This window comes from Vidua chalybeata, chromosome 18 (genome assembly GCF_026979565.1).
Source record: "Vidua chalybeata isolate OUT-0048 chromosome 18, bVidCha1 merged haplotype, whole genome shotgun sequence".
NCBI classification, from domain to species: Eukaryota; Metazoa; Chordata; class Aves; order Passeriformes; family Viduidae; genus Vidua; species Vidua chalybeata.
The window spans coordinates 4,317,265-4,325,513 of NC_071547.1; the positions used below are offsets into that span (position 1 = coordinate 4,317,265).

An 8,249-nucleotide genomic window follows, 5' to 3' on the forward strand; every position below is an offset into this window, starting at 1 on the left:
AGCACTCCCCTTCTCCAAGTCAGGTTCATTTTGCTTTATTTTAATTAAAAAGCCCCAAGCAAACCAGAGCTGTTGACAGAAAGTGCCACCTGTAGAATATCAGCTTTACACGAGCTCACAGTGTTTATAAACTCTTGCCTCCAGGCTAGGGAGTGTTTTCATCTTCTTGGAACGCTGCTTAGATAAAGATCAGGTGAGAACGAGCAAAACAAGGGGAGCAGTCAGCAAAAATAGGGATCAGCAGGACCAGAGCACCATTTCCCAGAGGAAAAAAACCTTGCCATTGACATCTGTGGTCACAGGCTTCAGCAGCAAAATTACCAAATTCTGTCCATTAGCTCCTCCAGTCCCCTGGAGGGAAGGTGAATCCAGAATTCACCTGCTGGAACAGGTGAATCCACACTTCCAGCAGGAACTAAAACTTCACTTCTCAGAGCCCAAAGGCTCCCGTGGCTGAACATTTCCCTGCTTGGCCCTGGGCAGGACGTTCCTGAAGGTGAGGTTGACCCTGGGGGCCAGCACCCTCCTGCGTGGGGGCAGGCTGTGGTACCAGTGCAGGTTGGTGGGGTGCTTCATGAGGAGCAGGCTGCCGTGGGCCAGCTGCAGGGTGATCCTCCCCGGCCCGGGCACCCCTCCCTGGCCCCGGCGCCGGAACACGAAATCCCGGCAGGCTCCGAAGGACACCGAGGCGATGGGGCTGAGGGGAGCCAGCTCCTTCTCGTCGTCCCGGTGCTCCCCGATGTGGTCCAGGCCATCTTTGTACCTGTTAATTACCTCTGTTAATTGAGGAACTCTGTTAATTACCTCTGTTAATCCCTGCCTGTGGGATTAAGCCTTTTTCTGACCCAGAGATGGGGCGACTGAGAGGTGTTTTTTAAAAACTTTTATTCCATTTTCAGTCTTGTGTTACACCATCACAATCCGAAGCTAATTATTTCCTAATTACAATACATTATAAGTGTTCCTTGGCCTACCAGCTTTTGCCACACCATGCTGTAAATGCCTTAAAACCAATCATCTAAAATTACCCCTTGTGGGTCCCAGTACAATGCATCTTTCATAGTTTTATTTCTCCACAGTATCTAGTCTTATTTGCAAAGCCATCCTTCAAAACTTGTTTCTAGTTCCATTTCTCTCCAACAACGTCTGTCCTATTCCATGGCATTTCCATAAACATTTCTTATCTCAAAGTTTACACACAGATACACAGTATGTGAGCCTTCTGTCAAGCTTTGAGAATTCTCTACAAATCCATTTCCCACATCTACCATCAATTACTTACCAAAATAATAATTATTTCCCAATGAAATCAAACCAAACAAATGCTGCATAATTGCGAGGAATTTTTGAATTAATTTAAGTCAGGACCCCTGAATTATTTTTAATGATGCAGTTTATTTTTCTTATTTTTTACGTAAGCAGAAAATGTGAGTTCAGCTCACATTTTTGTAGTTCAGAAAGCTATAAGACTTCTCGTTATCAGACTTTTTAAGGATTTATTAATTAATAAAACACTGCTAACAAAGATATTTATATTTTTGACTTCAAATATTTTGTCTTATAGACTTATGTTACAGTGTAAGCTTTCTTAGCTAATTATGACACCCAAACTTATAGTAGTACTGCATTCTGAACTGCTTGTTTGCCTTTGTAACTGCTTTTATTTTTTCTGTATTTTAAACTCTAAAATTCTAAACTTTCTTTTACTTAGCTTAAACCATAAATCCACATTCTTGCTTCTAGCACTTAAATTTGGAAGCCTTTTCTAAGGTCTTAAATCAACTCCTGTGTTTAACTCTAAGCTTTAGCTTACAGGCCTCAAGTCCTGAGAGTTCCCTGCGTTTCGGATTCCAACACACAAGTTTGGGTGGTTTTTTTTTTTTTTTGTTGTTGTTTAATTTGAAGAAAAAGCTGCTTGGTGCAGCTGGGAAGGGGCTGTACCTGTTGATGAGGACGAAATTAAAGGTGTGTCCTGTTTCCGAGGTGACGCGCTCCCGGATCCGGCTCAGCACCGGGATCCACGGCTTGGGGTGGAACGTGACCCCTGAGTAAGTGTAGGACAAGCCAGGGTCTCCGTAGGTGACCTTCTTCCTGGGAATCTTGTGCCACGTGCCAAACACGTGCAGTTTCGTCAAGTCATCTGTGGGAAGGACCAAACCTGGGTTTGTATTGTCTCTGCACAGTCCAAAATTCTCCCGGATCTGCAGCTTCTGGGAATCTCCAGGCAGGAATCAGGGCGCTCATGTCAACCCAAAAGCTGTCATCCCTGTTCCCAGGGTTTGTGTCCCAGCAAAGCTGGACTCTGTCTTGTCCTCCCCCTCCAGCGGGATGAACAGGACCCATCACATCCCTCATACACCACACCTACAAAAAATTCCAGTCGCCACTCCACGATTATCCCTTGACAAACACTTCCAGCTCAGCAAAACCAACCCTGCGGGGTCAGACCTGTGTTCTTGGCTTCTTGTGCCAACACCAGGTGGCTGCAGGAATCTCCCGGTGCCCGCCAGCTGTGCCCGGGCCCTGGGAACTGCTCTGGACCCACCTGGGTGGGCTGGGCAGGCAAATGCTTCACTGGGAAGGGTAAGGGGGATATGGAGGGGAATACAGCTGGACACAGAAAGGCTGAGGTTGGAAGAGACCAGTGGGGGTCATCCAGGCCACCCTCCTGCCCAAGCAGGGTCTCCAAGAGCACTGTCCAGGCCTTTCGGGAGGCCTCCGGAGCCTCCCTGGACAGCCCGTGCTCCGGCACGCTCACAGGGCAGGAATATACCTTCGAAATACTCCACCTCCTTCTCCAGCTCCTGGAAGATCTCGTCCGCCTCGGCCTTGCCGAAGAGGATGCGGTAATCACAGCTGAGCCCCTCGGCGCGGATCTCCCGCGGCGGCGGCCGCTCCGGGCCAGGCTTCTCCAGCCGCGGCCTCTTCCCGCCGCTGCCGCCGCCATCCCCCGCCTGCCCGCGGGGCAGTTTAACCACGAACCGGTCCATGGGCGGACCGGGAGCGATGCCCGGGAGGGAAGGAGCAGGAGCCGCGATCCCGCGGGAAACGGGAGCGCGCGCAGCCCCGCCCCCTCTCCAGCTGACCACACCCCCCAGCGCACGCGCGCGGTTTTGGCGCCAAACTCGAGTCCCGCCCCCCCCCCGCCGGTTCCGCGCCGCTGCCGCCCCTCACTCAGCCCCGGCCGCCCTCCCGCGCTGCCTGCCCCGCTCCGCCGCAGCCATGATCGGCCAGAGGACGCTGCACTCCTTCTTCAGCCCCGCGCCGGCCAAGAAGCGCGGCCGCTCCCCGGAGCCGGGCGGCGATTCTGAGGTAGCGATCGGGGGGCTGAGGCAGCCCGCGGCTCCGGAGGAGGGGAGAGGGGAGGGAGGAGAGGGGTCTGGCGGCGGCACGGGCGTGCCTGGCTCTGTGTGTGTGCGGGAGGGGGCCTGGGGGCGCTGGCGGCCTTTTCTGAGGGGAGTTTGGGGGGGGGCACAATTTCCAAACTCCCGCGCGGCTCCACGCGTGGCTGACCTGCCAATCAAGCGTGCTCCGCTGCCGCCCAATGGGCGCTGATACCCTCCGTGACGTCACTGTTGCTAGGTGAAAACCTCCCCTCCAGCAGCGGCAAACCCAATGGGGAAAAGCGAGTATTTTTCCCGCTAGCCAATAGCGAGCGGGCGTTTGTGCTCGCTGCTGTGGGCGGCCAATGGGGGCGCGTTTTGTGTTTTGCCGCGAAACCGCCGCGTGCGGCGGGGCCGCCCCTTGGGCGGGACCTTGTGCAGCCATGGCCGGACCTTGTGCAGCCATGGCCGGTCCCGCCGCGGCCGCGCTGCTCCCCCGCCTCTCGCTGCTCCCCCGCGCCGGGCTGCGCCCGCTGCCCTCCCGCATCCTCCGCAGCCACCCCCCTGCCCGCTGCTTCCAGGTGAGCGCCGCCAAGAAGGCGAAGGAAGCCGGCGATAAGGCGAGCCAAGTTGCGCTGAGCGCGGAGCAGCAGGAGCGCATCCGCAGGAACAAGGAGGCGGCGCGGCAGCTGCTGGCGGAGCGGAACGTGCCCCCGGGCTTCGGCGACAGCTGGCGGCGGCAGCTGGCCGGGGAGTTCTCCAAGCCCTACTTCGTGGAGGTGAGCAGCACTCCCCGATCCCCCCCCTGCCCCGAGCGGCCGCTGAGCCCTCGCTGAGCCCCCGCTGCCCCCGCAGCTGATGGCGTTCGTGGCCGAGGAGAGGAAGCGCTACACGGTGTATCCGCCCCCCGAGCAGGTCTTCACCTGGACGCAGATGTGCGACATCTGGGATGTGAGTAGAGCCGCGGTGTGGGGGGTCTCCGAGCTGCTCCGGGGAGTTTAAAACCCTGAAGGTGCGGGGTGGGTGCACAGACACGTTCCTTTAGTGTTTGGTCCCTTAAACTTGGATCCCATGGGATGTGGATGCTGTAGTTTGGCTCACCTAACTCATAAATCCAGCCTTCCCTTTCATGTCTGATACCAAACCTTAATTTTATTGTTTTATTACCCTCACAAGCCACAGAACTTCCTCTGATCCTTTTCATCTTTTTTCTGGTGTTACCGGCTTAACCTAGTTCATAGTTTTTTTGATCTTGTACATCTCTTGTTCTTTTAATTGATCAGTAAAGGACTATTATTAAAAGAAAATAAGACACCACAAGGTAATGTAATTTCCAATAAGACCTGTCAAAAATATCACAGCAGGTGTGGCATTTAGCTGAAATGGGATGAAACCTACTTGGAAAATAACAAGGTGATTTTTTGTGACTGTGAAAATGCTGATCTTCTGCTCTCAAATTATATTAGTTATATTCATTATTTGGCAGCAAAGCCATAGGGATGTTAATCTTTAGTGTTAGGTGGGCTCTGTGCTTTTAGCAATAAGATATCTGGGATTTAACTTCAGTTTCTTGGAGGGGTTGGTTTATGACATTTTTTGTCTCTGTTTTAGGATAAAGCTCATTTATAAGCCTTTTTTTTTTCTCTGGGGAATAATACTGATTACAATTCAGTGCTAACCTAGGCCTGCTTTCAGGTAAAGGTTGTTATTTTGGGACAAGATCCATACCACGGACCTAAGCAAGCTCATGGACTCTGTTTCAGTGTCCAGAAACCTGTTCCACCTCCCCCCAGGTATGAAAATTTACAAAATCCCTTTTGTTCCTTAATTATTTGCAGTCCTGTGGTGCTCAGGGCTGGGAAAATTGATGTGAAGTGGTTTGCAACTACTTCAATTTGAGTGTGTGTCACCTGGAAGGATAATTCTGTGTAGTTTTGGTGATACTCTGGATGTAAACTTTCATTTCCAGTCTCATTAAAGCTTTCCAGGCAGACACACAGTCCCTGGTGCCCTGCCTCTGCAAGTGGCTTTATTATTTTAAATAATATTAAAATCAATGCTCTTCTTGCCTGCTTAGAGCAATAAGTGGTGCTGCTTGCTCTTGTCCTATTAAAAATCTGCTGGTTTGGTTTGCAGCTTGGAGAATATTTACAAGGAGCTCTCTGAGGACATTGAGGGCTTCACCCACCCTGGCCATGGGGACCTGACGGGCTGGGCCAAGCAAGGTGAGCTCAGAGACACTCAGTGATGTGCCCCCTGTGGAGGAGGAAAGAATCTGATCTAAAAACCAGCCCTGTGGTTGGAAATAATCCACCTGTAGGAGAGAAAATCACTTCTGAGCGCCTTAAAATGAAAATTTGCTTCAACAGAAAAAAAAAAAAAGTTTGGATCCCAGAATGGTTTGGGTTGGGAAGGAGCTTAAGGCTTATCCAAGGGATGCCTTCCACTATCCCAGGTTGCTCAGAGCTCCATCCAGCCCGGCCTGGGGCAGTCCAGGGATGGATTAACCCTTGTTTCACCCTCTGGGCGTGCTTTGTTTGCCAGGAGTGCTCCTGCTCAACGCGGTGCTCACGGTTCGGGCTCACCAGGCCACGTCCCACAAGGAGAGGGGCTGGGAGCAGTTCACAGATGTCGTGGTGTCCTGGCTCAACAAGAACCTGCACGGGCTTGTCTTCATGCTCTGGGGAGCCTATGCCCAGAGGAAAGGCAGCTCCATCGACAGGGTACACCTCCTTCTCCTCAGCCCTTCCCTCTGCCTGGCTTTTCCCTCGGTTTGGTGGACACTAGAGGGCACTTCCCTTACAGAATTGGGAGTTTTCCCTGCCTGAACTCTGTCAGGTCGAGTTCTGCTTCTGCTCCAGCTTAGCCTTTGCCAGAATTGAGCAAGAAAAGTGGAGCAAGTGTAAGCTCCTGTTGTCAGCAGTGTCTCACAAGGACAGAGCTGTTTTTCCTAGTTAAGGGCTCATGAATCAATATGAAATCTGCTGGTGGCATGACAGCAGTTGGGAAATGCCAGGGCATTTATGTCTTTGCTTAGTGGGACAGAAGTCTTGGTCCTTGTGGCTGGATCTTTGGGTCTCAGGCTGGTGCAGGAGGGGGTGTAAGGGGAGATCACACCTGCTCTGGAGCAAGAGGAGGAGGAATGGGGGTAAATCACCTGTTCTGGAGCAGGAGAAGGAGGAATGGGGGTAAATAATCTGTTCTGGAGCAGGAGAAGGAGGAATGGGGGTAAATCACCTGTTCAGGAGGAGGAGGAGGAAGAATGGGGGTAAATCACCTGCCCTGGAAAAGGAGCAGCCCAAACCCTGCAAATCTAACAAGGGGTTTTCTCTGCTGTTCCCAGAAGCGTCACCACGTCCTGCAGACGGTTCATCCCTCGCCCCTCTCTGTCAACAGAGGGTTCTTTGGCTGCCGGCACTTCTCCAAGACTAATGAATTCCTCAAGAAATCTGGGAAGAAGCCCATTGACTGGAAAGCACTCTGAGCTGGGGCTGAGGCTTGGGAGCAGCCCCTGGGCCAGGGCTTGGGGCATTTCTGAGAAACTCCTGCTGACCTGAGAATTGTTCCTCAGGCGTTGATCAATGAACAAACTTTCAGAGATGGTTATATTTTTGTTTTAAATGTTTATTTTTTAAGAGCATGTTGGAGTGTTTGATGGACAGCTCTGCTGCTGGAACAGATCTTAGCCTGGTTTGAAGCAAAAAAAAAAAAGACCCCAAACACCAGAGTTCTCTATTAATTTGTGCTCGTTGTGGCAATGGGAATTTATTTTCAGACTCTGGTGAAGGGATGTCAGTTCTTACTAAGCTGCTCAGCTTTTGTACATGCTCTGCTGCCTCCTTCCCACACAAATCCAGTTTGCCTATTTAGGAGGAATGGAGCTGTCTCCATGGGAGGAAAAGGCTTTTGGTTTTAGCTTTTTGCTACAGATTTATTACAAAAATGGCTTCTCAAGGCTGTAAAGAAAATTCAGGGTCAGGAGTGTTGTTTGGTGTATCCATGATCTCAAGATTTTGGGAAAAATCCTCCCTTCAGCCAAAGGGAGGCTGTGACCAAGACCCTTGGTAACGCTTTTGAATTTTTTGTTGGCATTTAGACAGGAAAATCAAAAGGTTTTAGGTTCTTCCTGGGTGTGGAATCACCTGGATGACAGGTGAGCTGTGCTGTCCAAGGACCTGGGGGTACTTGCTGATGGCAGCAGCGAAGGTTTCTTCATTGACATCTCCCAGTTCATGGACTGATAGTTGGAAATTACTTCAGATCTTTTTAAGATCTTAAAAGCGGGAACTTTGTGCTTTGCCACCTTGGGAGCAAATTAAAGTTTCCACCTACTGTTGGCAATAACTGTTAGGACTTCCAGGAGGAAGATTTCATAGTCCTGGGTTTCCAGCCCATCTTTGACATTGTAATTCCTTTAATGGAAGCGAAGAGCCCTTTTTTTTTTTTTTTTTTGGGAATTACACCAGTTTTTATAGCATATACTTGTAACTCTTCCTCGGGTTTCTCTCTGAGCTAACACTATCACCAGTGAGTTTACACTGTCTGTGGCCTTGCTGTATATGTTGTTTGCTTGGTTTTTTTTTCCCCAGTGTGGTTTTTTTTTAAATAAAAATGACTTTGTTTACATGCTCTTGCATTGGTATTTTAACGCAGGGGGGGGGGGGGGGGTGGAATGGGGAGTCCCTGTTCCCCCCAGGGAGCCAAACCCAGGAGTATGTCCTTGTCCTCGTCCCCGTGACCAGGCACAGGGCCAGGGCACCTTTGTCCCCCAAGGATCGGGTGTCCCCCTCCCTCCTTCCACCCTCATCTCCAGCAGAACTTTTCCAGACACGTTAGCGGGGAAATATTTGTGCTTGACGTGACCGTCACGTGCGAGACCCAACTGGGACAGCCGGGGCAGGGCGGGGAGCGGGGGGGGGGGCCCGT

At 51.3% G+C, this 8,249-nt stretch overlaps 2 protein-coding genes across 3 annotated transcripts; one reads left to right on the forward strand and one right to left on the reverse strand.

Annotated features, from left to right (window-relative positions):
* Positions 1 to 19: 19 nt before the first annotated feature.
* Positions 20 to 3,037, reverse strand: ALKBH2 (alkB homolog 2, alpha-ketoglutarate dependent dioxygenase). Its single transcript, XM_053959371.1, has 3 exons — positions 2,774 to 3,037; positions 1,942 to 2,140; positions 20 to 763 (listed from the first exon to the last, which is right to left on the reverse strand). Exons 1-3 carry the CDS (start codon positions 2,988 to 2,990, stop codon positions 424 to 426), a joined length of 756 nt encoding a protein of 251 aa, XP_053815346.1. The 5' UTR covers positions 2,991 to 3,037; the 3' UTR covers positions 20 to 423.
* Positions 3,038 to 3,153: 116 nt separating this feature from the next.
* On the forward strand, positions 3,154 to 7,947 carry UNG (uracil DNA glycosylase). Of its 2 annotated transcripts, XM_053959332.1 has the most exons (7): positions 3,154 to 3,312; positions 3,905 to 4,102; positions 4,179 to 4,274; positions 5,019 to 5,116; positions 5,460 to 5,548; positions 5,868 to 6,046; positions 6,667 to 7,947. In XM_053959332.1, the coding sequence occupies exons 1-7, from the start codon at positions 3,223 to 3,225 to the stop codon at positions 6,805 to 6,807; spliced, it is 891 nt and encodes a 296-aa protein (XP_053815307.1). In that variant the 5' UTR covers positions 3,154 to 3,222; the 3' UTR covers positions 6,808 to 7,947. The 2 variants fall into 2 exon arrangements, with proteins under 2 accessions (XP_053815307.1, XP_053815306.1); XM_053959331.1 differs by lacking the exon at positions 3,154 to 3,312 and having other exon boundaries at positions 3,767 to 4,102.
* The last annotated feature ends 302 nt before the right edge of the window (positions 7,948 to 8,249 follow it).

Excerpts from the sequence above, each read along its gene's own strand:
- ALKBH2 (XM_053959371.1), bottom strand. The coding sequence starts at position 2,990 with ATGGACCGGTTCGTGGTTAAACTGCCCCGCGGGCAGGCGGGGGATGGC. Across the intron at positions 2,141-2,773 it reads GGAGGTGGAGTATTTCGAAG|ATGACTTGACGAAACTGCAC; the intron begins GTATATTCCTGC and ends TCCTTCCCACAG. Across the intron at positions 764-1,941 it reads AATTTCGTCCTCATCAACAG|GTACAAAGATGGCCTGGACC; the intron begins GTACAGCCCCTT and ends GGTAATTAACAG.
- UNG (XM_053959331.1), top strand. The coding sequence starts at position 3,767 with ATGGCCGGACCTTGTGCAGCCATGGCCGGTCCCGCCGCGGCCGCGCTG. Across the intron at positions 4,103-4,178 it reads CCAAGCCCTACTTCGTGGAG|CTGATGGCGTTCGTGGCCGA; the intron begins GTGAGCAGCACT and ends CTGCCCCCGCAG. Across the intron at positions 5,117-5,459 it reads CCTGTTCCACCTCCCCCCAG|CTTGGAGAATATTTACAAGG; the intron begins GTATGAAAATTT and ends TTTGGTTTGCAG.